The sequence below is a fragment of the Triplophysa rosa genome, linkage group LG5, assembly GCF_024868665.1.
Source record: "Triplophysa rosa linkage group LG5, Trosa_1v2, whole genome shotgun sequence".
NCBI classification, from domain to species: Eukaryota; Metazoa; Chordata; class Actinopteri; order Cypriniformes; family Nemacheilidae; genus Triplophysa; species Triplophysa rosa.
The window spans coordinates 4,696,829-4,717,613 of record NC_079894.1 but is presented as its reverse complement, the minus strand read 5'-3'; the positions used below and the strand labels follow the sequence as shown (position 1 = coordinate 4,717,613).

The window sequence follows — 20,785 nt, the reverse complement described above, 5'->3', positions numbered from 1 at the left end:
TACTGTGATACACGTGTTTAATAAACAACATTCATTGTCACGTTTCCAAATTCAAACTCGATTGGTTTGAGTTCGACTAATCGTGTCTGAATATGTCATGCTTTGAGCTGGAGTAAAATTCACAACAGAAGTGATCTTTACAGGATTTCGGTGCATTATAAAGGATATCAAGAAGAAGAAAACATTTTTTCCGTGTTGTTTGGATATGCCGTATGAATAGAATATTAGTGAATGTTAAAGTACGTAGTATTTTTGCTCGCCGACAAGGACATAGAAAGGACAGAAAATGGGAAGATCCCGTGTCACATTAAGTGTAATGCTATAACTAAATTTATACATTTAGAATCGCCTTAACTAAAACATGTTCACACCGAAGTAAACGAGCAGCTGTGATTTGAAATTATTTGGGTATTCGTCAAGAGAAATCGTAGGTTTACATCAGCTTGAGACGCCACAGTGCACTTGGTAATGGCACATAAATACAGAGCAATTTGCCTTAGATCAGCGCAACATGTGTTGAGGTACTCACACAGAGAAGTATGTGTAAATAACAGAAGATCAGTGTTTGCAAACAACCACACGAGCTTAATAAAACCAGCTCAAGCTCCAAGATCTTTAGCATGTGCTTCTACCTTCTCCAGAAACTGCTCCAGTTACACTTCAGGTAATGTGACCTTCAGTTTTTGTTTTGTAGTTTTACAGTGCCATCCCTATCACAGAGCCAATTATACAAAATAATGAATCTGCATTGTTTTCTTGTAGGTCAAAGCAGCTTTTCTTTCAGGAGTCACACATGTGGAGAACTGTGCTCCAGTCATATAGACCAAGAGGTTACATTATGTGGCTGGATTCAGTATTTGAGGTTTGAGACATTTACACACATTCCTTTAGCAGACACTTTTATCCAAAACAACTTTAATAACATAATTTAAAATAATAATAAAATAATAACATCAAGCCAACAATAAGCACATTACATAAACCTATGGTTACAACTGGGAATATTATAGAAGTTAAAAAGGAGAGTTTTTTTGTTTTAAATAATAAATTAGTTATGTTGAACAGTGGAATTTTAATTTTTTTTTTTTCCCTAAATTTAAATTTTTTTTTTTTTTTCCTTCCTTTTTTTTTTTTTAATCTTTTTTTTTTTTTTTTTTCTTCTGTATATTATATATTTTTTTTTGAATTTTTTTTTTTATTTATCTTCGTCGGCTGTCTTCTTTTTTTTTCTTTTTTTTTTTTTTGGTTTTTTTTTTTTTTTTTTTATTCTGTATTTTGTCTTTTTTGTTGTTTCTTATTTTAATTATTTCTTTTTATCTTATTTTTTTTTTTTATTTTTTTTTTATTTTTTTTTTTTAAATTGTTTATTTTTTTTTTTTTTTTGGTTTTTTTTATTTGTTTGTTCTGGAACAACATCTGGAGTACTACCTATAATTAGGTACCACCTATTAACCACCTATTAACTTTAGTTTGTCAAAATATCGCGCCCTTTCCTGCTTACCAAGTCCTTCTCTATATGATTTAGCAGTTTTTATCATAAATTAGTAGAACAACGTTTTATGTAGTACATTAACCGTGCAATCCATGCTGTTGTTTAGTTCCGAGTATCTCCAATATGGCCGCGCATCCGGGTAACTGACCAAACCGTGACGTAGGTGCAAACCCTCTATTGGCACAAAACTAATGCAAGTGAATGAGGACCAGTTAACAACATTCTTCAAAATATCTTCTTTTGTGTTCTGCGGAAAAAAGAAAATCATACAGGCTGAGTAAATGTTGACAGAATTTTCATTTTTGGGTCAACTATTACCCAAATCATTTAAATGCTGTGAAAACACATTCTTACCTCTACTGGCCATTGCAGACAGGATCTTTTTGTGATCTTGAGAGACTTCAGTGGATTGGTGCAGATTCTTATCCCACAGGATGATGTAGGTGTGCTGTTTTCTTTCTAGGTCCTTCATTTATGTAGTTTCTTATTTATTCATTTTGAAAAGTGTGTGTTGATTTTATCGTTGCAGTAGTATGTCTTCACCTTCAGCCTTTTGTTTTCCTTTGCCGCTTTAGTCCAAATCTGAACTGAAGAATGCGTTTCTTGGCCTCACGGTGGAGTCGGTCATTATGATCAAAGGAAAGGTCAGGCGTAGACCAGAGGGACAGGAAAATAAGGTAATGCCTGTTCATATGTACATAAGAAAACTATTTGACATTCTTCAATGTGAAATTGTAAAAGAATTGTTGTCTTTTAAAATTAGAAAATATTCACAGGAGAAATTGAGGTTTGTGCTGAAAGTATGGAAGTATTGAATACCTGCCGAAAACTGCCTTTTGAGATAAAAGACTTTGTCAGGGTAAGACAAGTGTACGTTTCTTTCTGAATATCCAAAGGAAAGTATTGAATGGTTCAAACCATGCAAGTTAGCATGTAATCTTATTGTAGGTGTGGTGGCAAAATTTATAGCTCCGAATAATATGCTAAAAAATTGCTAAAGAATTTCTTTCAGTAAATGATGCATTAATATTATTTCAGCAATTGACTGAGAAACATATCCTTATGCGTTTCATGCTTTTGATGTTTATCTTGAAGAAATCAGAAGCCCTCCGGATGGAGTACCGCTATCTTGACCTTCGATCATCCATGATGCAGTGCAATTTAAGATTACGGTCACAAATGGTGATGAAAATGAGGGAGTACCTTTGCAATTTGCATGGTGAGGATTTACAAGACAATTTCGTACTTTGCTGTCTGTTTAGTTACAATGTATTCTAATAGTTAATAAGCACTGTGTATGTGTTTTAAAGGATTTGTGGATGTGGAAACACCAACATTGTTTAAAAGAACACCTGGGGTAGGTATTTATTCAGTGTAAATCAGATGGCTTTCCTAGAAGGTAAATGTAAAAGAGACTAAAAAAAGTCTGATACATGCTTTTTATGTTATGATTTTATTTTTCTGCAGTACTGTGCAGTGCTGGTTTAAGCATGTTACCCCAAAAATGGTTTTAAAGGTGCTGTGTGTAATTTATTGGAGGATCTATTGATAGAAATGCAATATAATATGCATAAATCTGTCTTTATTGGTGTATAAAGACCTTACAGAATGAAGCGTTATGATTTTATTACCTTAGAATGAGCTTTTGCAATCTACGTACACTGCGGGTCCCCTTACATGGAAGTCGCCATGTTGTTTCTACAGGAGCCCTAAACGGACAAACTGCTCTACAGTGCTTGTTTCGTAAATACATTATCTCCTTCGGCAAATATGCCAAAACGGGACGACATCTGGAGTGAGCCGTTGGTTGCAATTCCTCACCGCTAGATGATGCTAATATTCACACACTGGACCTTTAAGACAGTTATTTATATATTTTGCTGTAGTAGGAAATATCAGATTAATCTACTGAGATTTTTGTATGCAATTTTTGGTCGGACAAAACCTGGTGCTCCGTAGAGATCTGGCTTCACCATCATCGAGTCTGTCTATTATTACATGAAGAAGAAAGACTAAATCCAAAAGAACTCTGGGAATGTTTACTGATATTTCCTGCTGACACAACAGCAAAATATAATATAAATAACTCGCTTAAAACCATTTTTTGGTTGAAAATACCAACATGCCTAAGACTGTTGCACATTACTGTATATGCATTTAAAGTTTTAAAACCTGGATGGATGTGGTCAATGTTAAAAGACCATAGTCTTTTCTGGAAGCAGAGTGGACTCTGGCACTTGTAGATTCTATCCATAGACCAAGTTTGTTGAATTATCCAGAAATATAATACGTATTGAGCAAAATAAAAAAAAAGAGAGTAAGTAATAATAGAGTAATGTGCAGACTTACTTTTAAAAGCATAAAAAAAATGTATTATGCAAAAACACAGGAGAACGGTACTCTGGTGACTCATGCTCATTTTTGAATCGCGTTCCCAAACATCCACAGAAACTATAGCTGGTGCAGAATAACACTGCCGGATCAGAACCAGAAACTGGCATTATTCATTCTCTCTCCCTCTGGCTTTGTGCTAGTAACTTTACATTTGTTTCTAGTGAATAGAACGTTTGATACATATGCATGAATGATTATTTATTAAATCATACTAGAATGTGATTTAGTCTGGTAATGTGTTTGCGAAACAAACCTTGCCTTTTATATTGTTCACTGCTATTTTTCTATTATTTGTCCAGTTGTCTTTATGAGTGCTGTATCAGTAGACATTTTCGTTTACTATATGTCTCTTGTTCTGCATATCCTTTATTTTGACCTTCTAAGCACTTTTAACTATTTGATGAAGGGTTTTACGATGTATTAGTCACTAGTGTATTAGTGAATGTTTTACATTACTTCTGCAAGTGAAAATAGAAGGCTCAGAAAAAAGAGAGTTTGTTATACATGACTTGCATTTCGCACTATTTTACATGTGTCACAAAATAGTGCATAGTATGTGGACATGTGTAACAAATGTCATTTGTGGTTTAAAAAAGTATTTCTAAAATGAGCTACTGCCGGGGCCCACTAGGGGGCCTCATCTTCCAAGGTGTCTTCAAGAAAACCTAAAATTATTTAAAAATAATACAAAACAAGTATTAAAATAAGCAAGATATTTATTAGTGTACAAGTATTTTTTTATAACAAATATATATCTTTGTAGTTATGCCACGCTGTAGAATATTAAATTTGGGTAGAAATTGAAAGTGGTTGGGCTTTCAAGTACTGTTGTGAACAATAGTAAGTAAATTTATTTATAAAACACATTTAAATTCAGCATTACACTGATCAAAGTGCTGTACAAATCCAACAGTAAATCTACCAACTTCTAAAATTCCATAAACAGAGACCCTCTGTAACAATAGGGGGTATTGCATAACTATACCATCTGGGGCATGTTCTATTTTATAAATGCATCATTTATAAAAGTCGGTGCCAGTTGTAATTAAGTTGCACAGTTTTTGAAGTGGCACTTGAGCTGGCTGTCCTCGTTCACTAAATGTCAATAAAGTCTTTTTGATATTTTGGCATGCAATTTTTTCAACCCCCTTTTGCTCCGTGCTCATTTATTTTGCTTCCTTTTTTTATGCGAGCGAGTCATTTATCAGATTGGCTTGAGATTCTGGCTGCCTCAGTTCTCAGTGAGAAGCAGGAATTCGCAGAGTTTATTTAAACATTTCTGTGTTTCTCAGGGTGCCAAAGAGTTTGTGGTGCCATCTGGAGACCCTGGGAAGTTCTACTGTCTTCCTCAGAGCCCGCAGCAATTCAAACAGCTTCTTATGGTGGCTGGCATAGACCGGTAATACATGTTCTTTTTTGTACCATTTTGTATTTCCTACATATTCACAGATTGTCACATGTTCAGTTGTACATATTCACAGATGCACGTTCATTAAACTAGGCTTTTACTGACTGACAGCACAATGGAAACAAATCGACATGTTCTTGGCCAACATCTCAAACGCAAACTCACAACCGGACAATATTATTCTCAGCGTTTAACAGCTCTTAAATATAAAAAAAGTTTTAATTCCAAAGCTGAATGTATGTACAGTATCTCACAGAAGTGAGTTCACTCCTCACATTTATTAGTTATTTTGAGGGGACAGCAAATTTACACTGTTATACAAGCTGTACACTCACTACTTTACATTGTAGCAGTGTCATTTCTTCAGTGTTGTCACATGAAAAAATATAATAAAATATTTACAAAAATGTGAGGGGTGTACTCACAGTGAGATACTGTATGTCTGAGATTCATTTGAATTTTATTTGGAAATCAAAGCAAAAACTGTGAGGTGGTATTAGCGCATAACTCACTGTGTAAGTTGGTCTTGACACGTGTAGATTGTTGTCAAGGGGTCTAATGCTTGAATAATTAGTTGACACTTTTGCAAACAAAAGAATTGTTGACATATTTCATTGTCAATTTGTTGTTTGATCTCATGGGACCGTAACGTATGACCTGTTTTCTTGTTGGATCATCCAAAAATCCAGACATTCACTCTCCTTTCCTGCAGCTGGGCACATTATTAACATAACCTTTCAAGTAAACTCTGAAATTCACATTGATGGAAGGACCCAAACTCTATCAAGAGTATCGCAACTTTATTGCAATGTTACCGCAACGTTATCGCGTGTTTTGTACAGGCAATCATTTACTGTAACATTTTCTTCTAAAAATGTTATAGTCTCATTTTTTTAAGCTTTTGAAAAGTAATACTGACCGCAACAGTCTCATTTTCATTTCAATTTTGGCAGCACGTCTCTTTGAATTATTAGTTGTGCTGAGCCAGTACTGAAAGCATGACTTTATGAAAAATCTGTCAGAGGAAAATGATACACGATGCATGATTTTAAAATGTAATTCAATATTGGCCCACGCTTACACACTGGTTATCTCCTGCAATCTCAGGTACTTTCAGCTCGCCCGCTGCTACAGAGACGAAGGCTCCAAGCCTGACAGACAGCCTGAATTCACACAGGTAATAATGTGTTAAAGGTTGTGCTGCAGCACGCCTGACAATATCTGCAGAACTGGAGCTCGGTCCTGATGCAGATGAGATTTTTGTAATGATGCTGCTCGCTCTAGCTCCCAAATGTGCATGTGAGAGCTGCTAATAGGCTTGAATTTGAATCTAAAAGCCACAAACCCCCTTGGAGACCCCCATTTTGAATCTATTTTTCGCTTTATCTCTCATTTTAGTTGACATACTTTCTCTTTACATAGGTGGATATTGAGATGTCCTTCATAGAGCAGGCTGGAGTCATGCGTTTGATTGAAGGCTTGCTTCAGTACTCTTGGCCAAAAGACAAAGGGCAGATTAATGTTCCTTTTCCTTCCATGACTTATGAGGATGCTATGAGACACTACGGGGTGGACAAACCAGACACGAGATTTGAGATGAAGGTGACTGCATGTTCCTCCTTATGCGCATCATCTTAGATTACATGTGAGACAGCATTGCGATTGTTTGTGTGCTGTCTGTCCTTGGTGTCACGCTGTGCTGGAACGCTGTTTCCCCACACATCACAGATTCTCATGCAGTGCTCAACAATTAAAAATGAATCTCTCATGACAACAAGTTGTCATGCGCTGTTGTGTGTCCTGAATGCATAACTAACCATCATCCAAAAACATTGCGGCGCCTCCTGTTGTTTGATGTGTTTCTGTGTCGTTAATTCAGATGTGTTTTCTCGTAATCAGCTTGTGGATGTCACTGCCGCTTTCCAAGACACACGGATCGAATTCATCAAAGATGCGCTTCTTGAACCGGAGGGCTGCGTTCAGGCCATCTGTGTCCCAGAGGGAACGGTGCGTATGGGACACGAGCCCTGATGTGTTTAACTTTGTCTGCGCACAAAAAATAAAACGTTTTTGCTTTGTATCTTTACACCACATTTAGTACCACCCTTAGTATCATTTATGTTACGAGTTCTCAAATCAGAAAGCATTATTCAGAAGTTTTGTAACTTTTAGGTTTAATTTATAATATTTTATTAAAAAGGCATGTAAAGCTTATATTTTAAGTTTTTGTAATTATAGGATTACTCTGTGTTTTGAAATGGTGTTCTATATCCCCATTTTTGAAGCTCAAAAAAAGCACATCCATTCATCATAAAAGTGATCCACACTATTCCAGGGGGTTAAAGGCGCAGTTTGTAAAATCCCCCGCTAGAGGGCGCACATTCAAAACAGATATGTTCAAAACGGCAACAACGGCGTAGCTTGATGACCCTGTGAAGGAGCGTGGAATAATGGTAACTGTCGTCTTCTCTCCACCGCTAATTATCAAGACGTGAATGAGAAATCACGTTTATGGATGATGTAAAATAATAAAGTTTTATAAATGTTGCGTTTGATGACATGATTTTATTTCATTATAATGAATTAGACGCATTAGATTCATAAAACATAAACATCATACGTTTTGTGTCAGTAAAGGACACTAAACAGTTGCTCACCTGTCCAGTAAAACACAAGCAAGGTCAGCGTCTCTGTATAGTAAAAATTTGTTGCGCAGCTCTCTCCATTTAGGAAATGCCACCACAACAATATTGATCCTAGTTTTATCTCTCTCGAGTTTGATCTTCTTGTCCCAAACTCTTCTTGGGTCATTTGGTTTACCCGTTTGTCTTTTTTGACAGAACCAGCTGCAAACAGTAAGAATAATTGTGCTCCATAACGACTGCGCAAAACAAGATAGTTGCTTGATAGACGCAACAAACTAATACTTTCACATTTGTCCACGAGACTGTGTTGTCATGGTTTCTACGGCAGTAAAAGCAGAAACCGAGGGTAACGCCAGAGACTGTTATTAGGGAGATGCGAGGCACCTCAGCCAATCATAAATAGCCTCTAGTCTCCTTTCCTGCATTCCGCTGAAGGTTGCAGGCTTTCCATGATCATCTAGTGTCTTTGGTAACGCGGATATGACGCCATTGACAGGCGACTGCCAAACACACTCCGTGTCACTGGTTAAAATGTCAATTTTCTCACGATTTACAAATAGTTGGAAACATTTGAGATATTGTAAGTACTCAACTGAACAAAATATATAACACTGGCCTAGTGGTTTTTGGATATTTTACTGCAAAAAAGTTACAAACTGTACCTTTAATACATCACTTATGAAGCGGAACAATACGTTTATGAAGAAAAACATTTAACATTGATCTTATGTTGTCACGTTTTGATGTAAACATAATGCATCACTGGACACACACAAAAAGGACATGCGCAGGCTCCGCAAATCTCAACTTTAAATCTCAAGAATAGTATCATACACCTAGAATGGCATGATGGTAAGCAAACCAGTTAAACTCAAATCATATAGTTAACATGTGGGTCAAAAGTGTCCAGAGTGTAAGCGGTTAAATTTCATTTTTGGGCGAATTATTCCTTTAAGGTCAAATAAAATCTGATATTTCCCACAAAATTGTACCTGACACATTTTTTAATCATTCATTTTTAACCAAAAAAGTATTTGATTGGAGCTTCAACTGGAGTAAACAGTTCATTCTGATTTCCCAGTTGATTGAGAATAAAACACAAACTATATTCTGTAAAAAGTCTGAATATCTTACAATACACTTTTGCTTCTCATGTTAATGATTTTATCATATTATTTTGGTATTGCATGATGTTGTTTACTGAAAAACAAGACAAAGATATTGATTATATAAACAAATTACAGTACATTTATATTTTTAAAGGGATAGTTTACTCAAAAAGGAAAATTCTGTCATGAATTACTCTCTAGCTGTTCCAAACCATTTCTGGGACATCATTGACCACCATAGTAGGAACAATTACAATGGTAGTTAAAGGTGTCTCAGAACTGTTTGCTGTCCAACATTCTTCAAAATATCTTCTTTTGTGCTCAACAGAACACACAAAACCCTGATCATTTCCCAGATATCTCAGTTTGTAACATTTTTCCAAATATCTTTCTTTGTGTTCAACAGAGCAAAGAAGTGTATACAGGTTTGGAACAACTTGAGGGGAGAGTAATTCGTGACATTTTTTTCATTTTGGGGTGGACTATCCCTTTAAGCTTGGTAATGTCTAATCAATAATTTTTTGTCCGTATCACCTATATCTTCTAATATCTGGGACAGTTCAATACAGTAGGATTATATGTAATATGCAAATGATGCTGTGCTTAAAGTAACACTTCACCCAAAAATGAAAATTCTGTCATTTACTCACCCTCAAGTTGTCCCAAATCTGTTTGTTTAAGATATTTGGAAGAATGCTTGTAACCAAACAGTTCTGGGTCACTATTGACTATCATTTTCATTTCAGAATTTTCGGGTGAACTGTTCCTTTAATAAGAAAGGCATTGTGAGCTCTATGTATGGTTATTTCATAAAGTAGGGTGTAGGAATTACAATGTGTGCACATGCACTCTACTTCTGCTATTCTTGATTTGCAAAGTTAACTTTGTATATGTTCTGCCATACATTTTATAAACCTAAAACATGCATACGGTTTCTTTTTTTAAATAAATCTACTCAGACACATGAGGCCTTTGTCGATTTTGATCTCTTGTACACTCTTCGGTGGTGTTGGAAGTCTGACCGTGTGTGGTATTTCATCCACAGAAACACCTGAAGGCCAAAGACTTGGAGTTCCTGAAACAAGCAGCTAAGACACAGTATTGTCAGGTGAGTTCTGTCTCTCTAGTCTGCCGGTGGAACGCCACCAGCGTGGTGTGTGTGCATCACTGCAAGACTCATGAAATGTTTATCTGAAAACGAATCAATAAATCAGGGTGATTTGGATGGTAAAAGCCTCTAACGTATGACACAACATTCTTAGCCTGAGGCGGCATCAGACCTCACTGCTGTTCATAAACCCAGCTCTGCGTTTGTGTTGTACGCTGTCCTCGATAATAGGAATTTTATATATATTTACTTTCTGTTGCCCTGTTATGATACTGATGAAATCTGTAATCATTTATTTTATGATCCTAAACTTCTTTTAAACAGTTTACAATGTTAACTCATAGTTAGTAAATGTTTTGTAATGAGATGATCAGCTGTGTCTTATCCTAGTTGTCGAACGTGTTACTTGTACTATTGCATACTTGAGGGAATTCATCAACACCCCCCCCCCAAAATCATGCAGGTATTAAACTTGAATGATATCTTAAAATATGCAGCTAGTTGAAATCACATTTTCACCTGGTGGATTATAAAACTAGTTTAAAAAATCTCAAAGACGTGCGTTTACAGAAGAACTTGATGTTCTTTTTTTTACTTGGACCACTGAGCATCCACCTATAGCAACCAGAACATACTCCCTAGCAACTGCACGGCAGTATTCTACAATCCCCGTCAAACTACAAATGTTTTATCTTACAAATATCAAGAGTACTTGATGATTTCATGAAGTGTTCATTAATATTTCTAAAACCTTGCCGTTCGTCTTTGTACACCCATTAAAATCACTCTGTATTGTCTTCTGTCTGTATATAAAAATGAAAGATGAGGCCAGTGTCCCGGGCTTATACTAAATGGCATCGTCAGAAGTGATTCTCCATTGCTATCCATTTTAGCTCGAGACTTGGCTTCGCTCGAGTCTGGGAAACCAGCCCGTAATGTTGGAGAGACGGATGGTTTCTCGAGAGTTGTGCCCTATGTTGTCTATGGCGAGTGAATAAGGGCTGGTGGAGGAAATGGATGATCATTGCTGTGTTTGTGTTGTACAGGAGGTGAGTGTGGCTCCGGTAAGGGCAGATGGTTCAATGAAATCCCCTCTCACCCGACTGCTCTCGGACTCGGCCAGACAGCAGCTGCTCCAGATGGCCCAGGCCAATGCCGGAGACTTGATCTTCATCACGGCCGGACCCCGGGAGAACACGGTGAGTACCGCCCTTATCCTGTTTCACACCCATGCAGATACCCTCATAACCACACTGGTTCAGACTAATAAATGTGTCATCATTAGGACTCAGTGAAGACATATTTGAATTATATCACGCCATTTTAGATGGAGTATCTGGTCTCAGTTTGGGATGGGATTTGATATTCACAATATATTTGCTGTTATGTTGTTGCTGATATAATCAATATAATAAAAATGAAAAAAATTAAGCAAAACTTTTAACATTATGGTTTTACGGTGGTTTTTATTTTGTACGTTTTCAGTACTTCAGCCGCAGAAAACAGTACGAGTTTTTTTTCATTTAATCGGCATTTCTAGATGTATTGTGTCCATTCCAGTCCAGTGTCTGTTGAATTTCAACAAAATCAAACCTCAGGAGTGACAAAGTCATCCAACAGCAATGTGATAGACTGAGAGCACGACAAGACACATGAACAACCACATAAAAAAATAATCGTTTAACTTTTTCTAAATACATGAATATAACTGTTGTATTGCTTAAAAGTGAATATGAACAGAAAAAATACAGAATATCTTTTGTGTTATTTTGACCGGTTTTCATTTTCTGCAACTAAATGCAGGTAACAATATTTTTATTTGAAATTTGGGGGAAATATTGGTATTAGTTCACTGAATTAAAAAAAAGATTATTTTACCTAAACACTGCCTATAAATAGTAAATTTAGAGATACTGAAAATAATTTTGCAATGGTTTCTTAATTTTTTCCATGGCTGTATGTATTAAATATGAAATCTGTAACTTTTGCCTCTTAATTGCCATCTTGGTTTAAAACCTAAAATTGCTGGTTACTTCACTTATCTTCACTGTGCTTCACATAGAAGAACCCATTTTGTCTAAATGGTTCCATAAAGATCCTTTAACATCCAAAGAACCTTTATGTTTTACTAAAGGTTCTTTGTGGCGAAAAAAGGTTTTTCAGATGATATTAAGGTAGGAAAGACATTCTTTAAAGAACCTTTGACTGAACGGTTCACTGTGGACCAAAAATGGTTCTTCTATGGTATCGTGTGAAGAACCTTTTAAGAGTGTTTATGAAATCAAATGATATCAAATTGGCGTTTCCTCACAAAATCGCACCCTACAGTTCAATTTATAAATCATTTTTATATGCTTACTGATTTATTTTGTTTTAACACAAAAAAGTTAGTTTAGAATTAAGTCGTTTTAATACTTTTTGTTGTTTACATATTTTCAGAACCCAGTGACAAACATAAAGGGTGAATAATAATAATGATTTATGGCAAAAAATATAAATCATGAAATATGGAGATACGAGGTTTCAGTTTTATACGATTTCTCTAGTTAACAATATGTGGTCATATTCACATCAATATACTGTACGTGTTATGCAAATGATTATTTGTTTTGTTAAAATCTGTCAAAAACATTTATTTCTGTTGTTTTCCTGTTTAGCGACAGTGGTGGTTTGGTTAAAATAATGCTTTCTTTAATTGTAAGAATCATCACCTTTTAAACACAAATATACATACATATTTAAATATGGTCAAAAGCCTGAAAATATACAGACCAATTTTGTTCACCCAGCCTGTAATCTCAATGAAACTGAGGTGAATAATTCAATTCCCAGCCCCCCCATTTTCTGTCCTCCTGTCCTCAAGCACCTTCTCATCAGTTCAGTCATTGTGCCCTGAAGTGATTGATGACTAAGGATTTTTTTTAGAAAATATGGCTCCAGAAGAATGCTGACATGATCAAATCACTTTTAAAAGAATATTCATCTTTCTCTCGCCTCAGCTCTCGCTCAGGGCCGGTGCAGATGGTGTGCTTGGCACAAAGTGAGATGGCTGCTTAGTCACAAAGCTGAGAGTGGGAGATGGTTGAGGATAACTGGCAGGCTTTATGTGCTGAGGTTGTGCGTTGAATGGTGATACTAGCGCAATAAACAAGAAAAGTTAGCTCTGAGGGCGATTTTACGTGTTCTTATTTCTAAAAACCTTATTTTCTCTTTTGGCTTTATGTCAATGAACAAAGAACAAGAAGAGCTGTGTTCAGCTGTATTTGATATTTAGTCAGATTTTCTCATCTTTAAAAAGACTGCGTAAAGGTTAGATGCTCTTCTCTTGTGACATTCTTTAAAGGCCATTCTGGATTTGCAGTTTCTAATCTTGAAATGATCTTGTAATCTCTTTGGACCTGTGGTTTATCGTCAGTGTTGAGCACATCTAGAAATGTTGAGCTTTGGTGCCCATGCGGATGAGGCAGGTTCACGTCTAGCCTGCAACAGGTCTCAATCCCATTTCCCCTTTTTCCTGATGAATTTTTGACTTTAATTTTCTGTTAACCTTTTAATACCTTGATCACATCCTAGCGCCCTCTTCTGGGGAAGTTGAGACTGCAGTGCGTCGAGCTGCTTGAGAGCCTTGGTGTGCCTGTTCGCGACCCTTCCGTCTTTCACTTCCTGTGGGTGGTGGACTTTCCCCTCTTCTTACCCAAAGAGGATGACCCAGAGACGTTAGAGTCTGCCCACCATCCCTTCACTGCACCCGTACCCGAGGATGCCCATCTGCTGTACACCCAGCCCCATAAGGTTAGTACTTTTAAGCGTATTATCGTCTTTCCAAACCTCACGGAATCATAGATATTCATATTGATAACTTTCAGGACACTTTTAGGAGATTCTATGCCAAATAAAGTGAATAAAAAAGTATGTTTTCTCACGAGGAAATGTCCTTTGTAAGACTGTGGTCTCTCATTGATCTCTGTCTCAGGTGCGAGGCCAGCATTATGACTTGGTTCTGAACGGCTGTGAGATCGGAGGAGGTTCCGTTCGCATCCATAATGCCTCTCAGCAGCTGTACGTCCTGGAGACGATCCTCAAGGTAACGGAACAAGTGTGAAAAATGACAAACCGAGCAGAGAGCGCCACTTAATGCTAGTCTGACACTGAGTAAAAGCACTTGTATTGGACACGTCCAGATTTTCAAGTGCATCATTTTTTATTTTTGACTCTTACTTAACACCCCCCGCACCTCCGACTACCCGCTTGGTCGCCGAGCAACCCATTAAGCTATATTTAACCTTTTTTTTAAAGCAAGATAAATGCGTTTGATCTTAACAGCCAAGGAAAAGGAACATCAGGTTGTTTTTGCTGAAGTATTTGTTATATTGTACAATTCATACTATGAGCAATTCCATTTTAAGCTGACAAGAGTTACAAAGTCCACCAGACAATCTGTCTAATATTGTTTTTTGGTGTGTCGTGTTTTATAGGAAGACCCATCTCTTTTGTCTCATCTGTTAGAGGCTCTGGAGTCCGGAGCCCCTCCGCACGGTGGAATCGCATTAGGTGAGCAAGCATTCAACACGTGCCATCTTTGACATTTTCAAGGTTGTAGAGGTACCACTTTGACTGAAAGACTTGTTGATTATATTCTCCTATTGGTTAAAGTGGAACGGTGATGGTCAGAAACTGAAATCGCTGGCTTGGTCTTGAATATCTGCCAGATTTGTTTCTGTTTGTGAAGCATGAAGTGCCCTTGATCGTTCCAGATTTTCTGTTTGTTTTGGTTCGGGCAGTGTCAAAGGCGTTCTCACAGTTTTCTTATTTCGTGATGCACAAATTACCATGTTCTTGATTATGAAGTCTAGGGATGTTGAAAGATATTTTTTAACAACTGAAAATAAAGAGTTTAAAATATAATCAAATCAAAAGTAAAGTAAAGTAAAGTAAAGTAAAGTAAAGTAAAGTAAAGTAATAAGTAAAATAAAATAATAAATAAAATAAAATAAAAATAAAATAATAAACAAAACAAAACAAAATAATAAAATAAAATAATAAATAAAATAAAGTAATAAATAAAATAACAAAATAATAAATAAAATAAAATTTAATTTAAATAAAATTGTTCTTATTCTCATCTGCAGGTTTGGATCGACTGCTCTCCATCATCGTAGGAGCTCCCAGTATAAGAGACGTCATAGCTTTTCCAAAATCGTTCAGAGGTCACGACCTCATGAGTCACGCCCCAGACTTCGTCTCTGAAGATGACTTGAAGCCGTACCATATTTCTGTGGTCTGGCCCAACGCAGATACAGAGAGTCAGCAGGACACTTAAGTACTAAAACTGTTTATATGAATACAATTTTCACGATTACGTTGGGGACCGTGTGCTCGCCGTGTATGCCCGCACCTGGTGATGGACATTTTTCTTCAGAGCTGAAAAAGCGGGATTGCTTTTTTGATCTGTGAGCATTGAGCACCATCTTCAGTCCCCGCTGCTGCCTCATAAAATGCAGTCAACAGATCAATCCTACATCCTCGTCAAATACTCGAACTGTATTTAATGTGTTCAAGTGCATATTTTAAAATCAATCTTTTAAGTGAAAAGGCATCCAGTTGGCTCGGATGAAGGGTGGCTAAATATTTCAGTAGGGGGCAGCGTTGTTCCACTGCAACCATTTACGCAGATTTTTCTGCTCTCTTCAGTTGCCCTGCGGCGGAGGCAGTGTGTGCGTGCGTGCATACCATATCTTACATTCTTCCACCACCAAACATACCAAATAAAGCTATATTTCAGTTTTCCTCTGTGATGCCTTATCTGCAAAAGCAGATGCTCATTTTTCATACCCAGGTACATGTACTCATTACAGCCAGTGTTATTTTGAGTCAGACCTTTGTGTCGGATCCGGAGAAGGCCATTGTGCTGTAAACACAGTTTTTGTGCACGACATACAGCTTTCGCTGTTTTTCCTAATGATAATTTGATTATGTTAAGAACACACTCGCTGCTTGTTTACACGGCCGCGTGTACTTTGAAGTACCCGCCCACGTCCGACAGCATCGCAGGTGGATGTTTGCATTAATTCGCAGGTAAGCCAGTGCACTGTTCATCTAGAAAGACACGGTTTCTGATGTTGTTTACTGTTTCCATTAGCTCTCACTGAGACCTTCTCTTGTGCCCTGCTGTTTTGAAGGCCAGCCCGAGTCGATGCGCATGGTGAGTTTTAGAAACCTACCCGGTCTGCAGAAGTGATGAGATGTATTGAGGCTGAACTGTTTATCTCGGTTTCCTTCTGTTGTGCAACACCTCTGCCTCTCCCATTCATCCGATTGGCCTAAATATGAGAAAAGTCTGCGTGACACGTAAAAGGTCAGATAAAGGACAATGAAGACCATGTTGAATTTGCAAACGCTGTAGAGACTTGCAATGACTGTGTAAGAAAGGTAATTATAATAAATTCCAGCCGAGACGCTTTTAGGCCTCCGTAATTTGTTTCTGTGTAATTTTTCCTGTTTTGTAATCTCAGGGGACCTGCTCTCTGTGGAGAATAAACCGAGCGTTTTGATGGGAAGGCGCTTTAGGTAACTTGCAGACGTACTGGGGGGATAATGAGCTCGCTGCCTTTATACTTTTTGTTTCTGACGGCTTATTTTCTTTTCAAAGCACTCAGACTAGATCCAAAGGAAATAATTGGCTGGTGCTTGTTGTCGTTCATCAATAAAGGAGTAGGGATTGGCTCGCCCATGAGATGCACGTAATTTATATTTGTGAACGTGCGACTCGCGGATTTCTTTGGTGTTATTTTTTCAACTCGAAAACTTTGAGGGTTTTATAATGACACACAATTAGCGGCTTCAGTAGGCAATAAATGAAGTTGAAAGGGTTGAATATAAGAAGTCAGAAGCGTTGTTATTTTTGTGAGTAAACATCACAAGCAGTAAAGTATATCTTGTATATATTGAATTCAGTCCCAAGAGGTCTGAAATACCATGCAGACATCTGTAAGTACGCACATGCATCTCAATGGCTGTTGCATGACTGGTAAAGGTAACACCATGCCTGCAAATATGTGACCTGCATGCTAACATTGTTGCTTTAGGGCATTCAGAAACATTTTTAGCCAGGCACTGATGAAGGTTGTTGGACTGTGCTTATGGCTTTTAGCTCAAATTATTGGTTCAAGTGAGAAAAGATGGCTTGTACTTAAAGTCCCAGTGAAATTAAAAATGACAATTCTTATTTTTTCATGAAGTATTGCAGCGTTAATAGTAAATAGCTTATCAATGTGTCATTTCTTTTTAAAATTCATGTACCCTCATAATCTTCCGTAAAAACCTGAAAATGCACTTCCGCCCTGTATGACTATCCATCTCAAATGACGTAAATTAGACGGCTTGGTCGGAGCATCCGTTAACTCCTCCCCTTCAACTGTCAGTCTGCTGCCAGCTTCATTTCAAAATCAATGCAACAGCTGTTTTTACACATCCAATCAATTCGCTGTGAAAAACTCAAGCCACGCCCACTAATTTTCTCTTTTGAAATTCCTTTTCACTTGGAAATGTGTCAGAATACTGAAGTAAAAACGATCGCAACTTCCGGTTCACGGGGACTTTAAAGCATGAGATGTTAACCAGGCAAACCTGGACCTCTTCGGTTTAGTCAGGCAGGGATTCTTGTTATCACTAAATAAGAATTGATGTGAAAAATTGGGGGATCCAATATCAAATTTGTGTCTGTAATATATTGAATACTTTTAAGCTGGAATTTAAAATAGTGTCCCTGTAGAATTATTTTATAGGGAAAAGAGATATTCACGGCAGATATTTCACACATTGATTCAGAACTTTCGAGTACATGGTGGCTTGTAGTGAAAATCTCTTTAGTGCTCTGAGCAGATGCAGTGATCTAGTCAAGTATTGACATCATAAAATTGTAGATTTTATTCTGTCAAACCTACCTTGTATTCTATAATAAAAGACCAGGGGGTATTTGCTAAGGTTTAGCCATGACCGCTTGACTCACAATTCTTACAATAATATACATCATCTTATACAGTATCTCATGTCATTTGGTAGAGGAAAAATCTAAATTGCAACATGTGAGAATTATTTAAAGATGCAGCGCGGCATCAAGTCATCCAGTACTTATGAAAACTCATTAGGAGAGGCTTGCTGGCAGATTCCCAAGGGCTTGAAGAAGATTACATTAATTTTGCCTTAGGAAGCTAAGTGTAGGTTTATAAAGTCAGACTCGCATAGCCTGTTTCCCAGATTAGCTTTGAGGCCCATTCACACCAAGAATGATAACTAAACAATATTAGCATCCACAACAGTGCAAGAATGTTATGTTTAGGGCTGCACCATCATGGGTCAAATGATAATCACGATTATTTTGATTTTTAATCACGATTAATAATCACAATTATTCTGTTAGTTTGGACGTTTTTTTATTTTGCTTCAGCGTTTATTACACTTTATAGCCCATTATTATTTGTTATATACTGTATATAAACTTGAAAACTAAAAGCACTCTATCATTGGTACACTGCTAAAAGTAAACCATAGTCTGATTTTATTGTGATGAGGTTTTGTGTTTGTTATTAACACATTAATATTGCAAGGGTTATGCTTAATTAATCGCAGGTAGCAGAAATCATTATCACCATTAAAATACGATTGATTGTGCTGTTCTATTATGTTTATACTATTGTTCTTGTCAGTATTATTATTCTTCCGTTTAACCAATGGTAGTCTATGGTAGCGCTATGAACCTTACGTGGGAAAATGGTGAATATTGGCACACTCGTAGAGGTGGTACTAATAAGTCACGTGACCAAGTATGGGGTCTTTAGCACTCACTCTATAGCACCACCAACAGATCAAAAATGCACTTTTCAAACGGCTGTAACTTGGCCAATGTTTGAAACATCGATATGACACTTGGTACGTGTCAACTACACCTCGGAATGGGGGTCCTGGCCAAAATGGGGAACAGTGCCACCTATGGGTCTCGAGATTTTAAAAATGTATATTTTTGCCTCTTAACTTTTGAAATGTTTGTCAGAAAACCGTGATCTCTGTGTCTACGGATTCCTCGAATCATGCCGGATCGGGCGAGTATGATTATGTCGCGATTGAACGATCGGCTCGTCCGCCATTTTGAAACTTGTCATAAATCTCGATATCTTTTGACCCGTGTGATACAAATTTGACACGCGTCACCTTATAGTCCCAAACGTACCCTTTAAGTTTCAAGACAGCGCCACCTAGCGTTCGTGAGATATTACTCTTTTTTTTTATATTTTTTTATTACCCTTGAACGCTGCTGGGTCAAGCAAGAGGTCGCCGGTTCGAACCTCATGTTGCGCATTTATACTTTTCAATTTGCAAGTATGTGCACAAATAGTGCAAGCATGTAAACAAACTAAATGTAATGTCATTTAAGTAATGAAATAAAATAAAATAAAATAAAGTGCGATGTATGTAGTGCAACTTAAAGTGTTTGTAAATATATTCAAACAGAAGCAAGGTAAGTACAAAATGACATTCTTTCTTTCATTGTCACTCCCGACATCTGTTCCTCTTATATTCTGTATTTCTGCTACTTTTGCTCTACACTCTTGATTCAGCCCCTGCGGGATTGGCACATGTCAATGTTTGAACCTCTGAAAGCTCTCCCCGGGATGCTGGGTCAAGCACGCCAACCAGTGTTGTGCAAGTTACTTCCAAACTGTAATACATTACAGATTACTTGTTACTGTTATTTAAAAGTAATCCCTTACCTTACAATATTACTGTCTCAGAATTGTAATTAGTTACAAGACTCCTGTATTACTTTTGAGTTACTTTCACCAAAATAACTACAGAAGTAGAACTTAACATTCTAAAATAAGTCTTTGTATTTTTGTATTTTCAAAATACAAAATACTTTTTGCCAATCAACCTCTTTAGACTGCTGATTTCTTGAATTAACTAGGCTATACACAAATAAATACAAAAAAAAAACTAGATTAAATGCATTTAAATTCAAAATACTATTACAAAATAATAGTATTTAGTATTTCAAATGGCTGTATTTGAAACACTGCCCATCTATGCAGTCTAATAAGGAGGTTGATTGGCAAAAAGTATTTCAGTTTGAAAATACAAAAATACTAAGATTAAACACATTTAAATACAAAATACAATACATTTTTTTGAAAGGTATTTAAATACAAAATAGTCCCATCTCATCACTGAACTAGATTATATAGAATTCTAGCTAGTCATCATGTATACATTAGCATACCTTGTCATTGCTGCTGGTCACAGGGATCTTGTTAACTAGCTTCCTGAAAGCAGCCCAATGACCCCTCAAAACCGGCCCAAAAGGAATGAAAACTAGCCCAATTATTTTCCGGTGCCAAACTGCCAAAAACTGCCAAAAGACGTTTCTATTGCTATATTTACTTATCTGAATGGTTTCCTAGGTATTGTATATTTTTTGTTCTGATGAACTCAAAATATGTTTTGGGGGATTTAGGAAAGCAAACAATTCTGGGTCACCTTTGACTACCATTATATTTTTTTCTGCTATGGTAGTCAATGATGCCAAAGAATTTTCAGTTGCTAACATTCTACTAAATATCTTTGTGTTCAACCGAA

The 20,785-nt window shown here is 36.9% G+C and overlaps 1 protein-coding gene across 2 annotated transcripts; it reads left to right on the top strand.

Moving 5' to 3' along the window:
* The first annotated feature begins 94 nt into the window (after positions 1 to 94).
* Positions 95 to 15,948, top strand: dars2 (aspartyl-tRNA synthetase 2, mitochondrial). 2 transcript variants are annotated; one of them, XM_057334777.1, is made up of 17 exons: positions 95 to 664; positions 763 to 862; positions 1,865 to 1,931; positions 2,068 to 2,169; positions 2,256 to 2,351; positions 2,588 to 2,711; positions 2,803 to 2,849; positions 5,179 to 5,285; positions 6,402 to 6,471; positions 6,717 to 6,896; positions 7,194 to 7,301; positions 10,094 to 10,156; positions 11,203 to 11,355; positions 13,730 to 13,948; positions 14,130 to 14,240; positions 14,632 to 14,707; positions 15,286 to 15,948. In XM_057334777.1, the coding sequence occupies exons 1-17, from the start codon at positions 469 to 471 to the stop codon at positions 15,474 to 15,476; spliced, it is 2,010 nt and encodes a 669-aa protein (XP_057190760.1). In that variant the 5' UTR covers positions 95 to 468; the 3' UTR covers positions 15,477 to 15,948. The 2 variants fall into 2 exon arrangements, with proteins under 2 accessions (XP_057190760.1, XP_057190761.1); XM_057334778.1 differs by lacking the exons at positions 95 to 664; positions 763 to 862 and adding an exon at positions 1,413 to 1,769.
* Positions 15,949 to 20,785: the final 4,837 nt, after the last annotated feature.

What these genes read in the sequence shown, in the direction of transcription:
- dars2 (XM_057334777.1), top strand. Translation starts at nt 469, where the DNA reads ATGGCACATAAATACAGAGCAATTTGCCTTAGATCAGCGCAACATGTG. An exon ending in GTACCTTTGCAATTTGCATG is followed by an intron (nt 2,712 to 2,802) that starts GTGAGGATTTAC and finishes TGTGTTTTAAAG; the next exon opens with GATTTGTGGATGTGGAAACA. An exon ending in ACACGAGATTTGAGATGAAG is followed by an intron (nt 6,897 to 7,193) that starts GTGACTGCATGT and finishes TCTCGTAATCAG; the next exon opens with CTTGTGGATGTCACTGCCGC.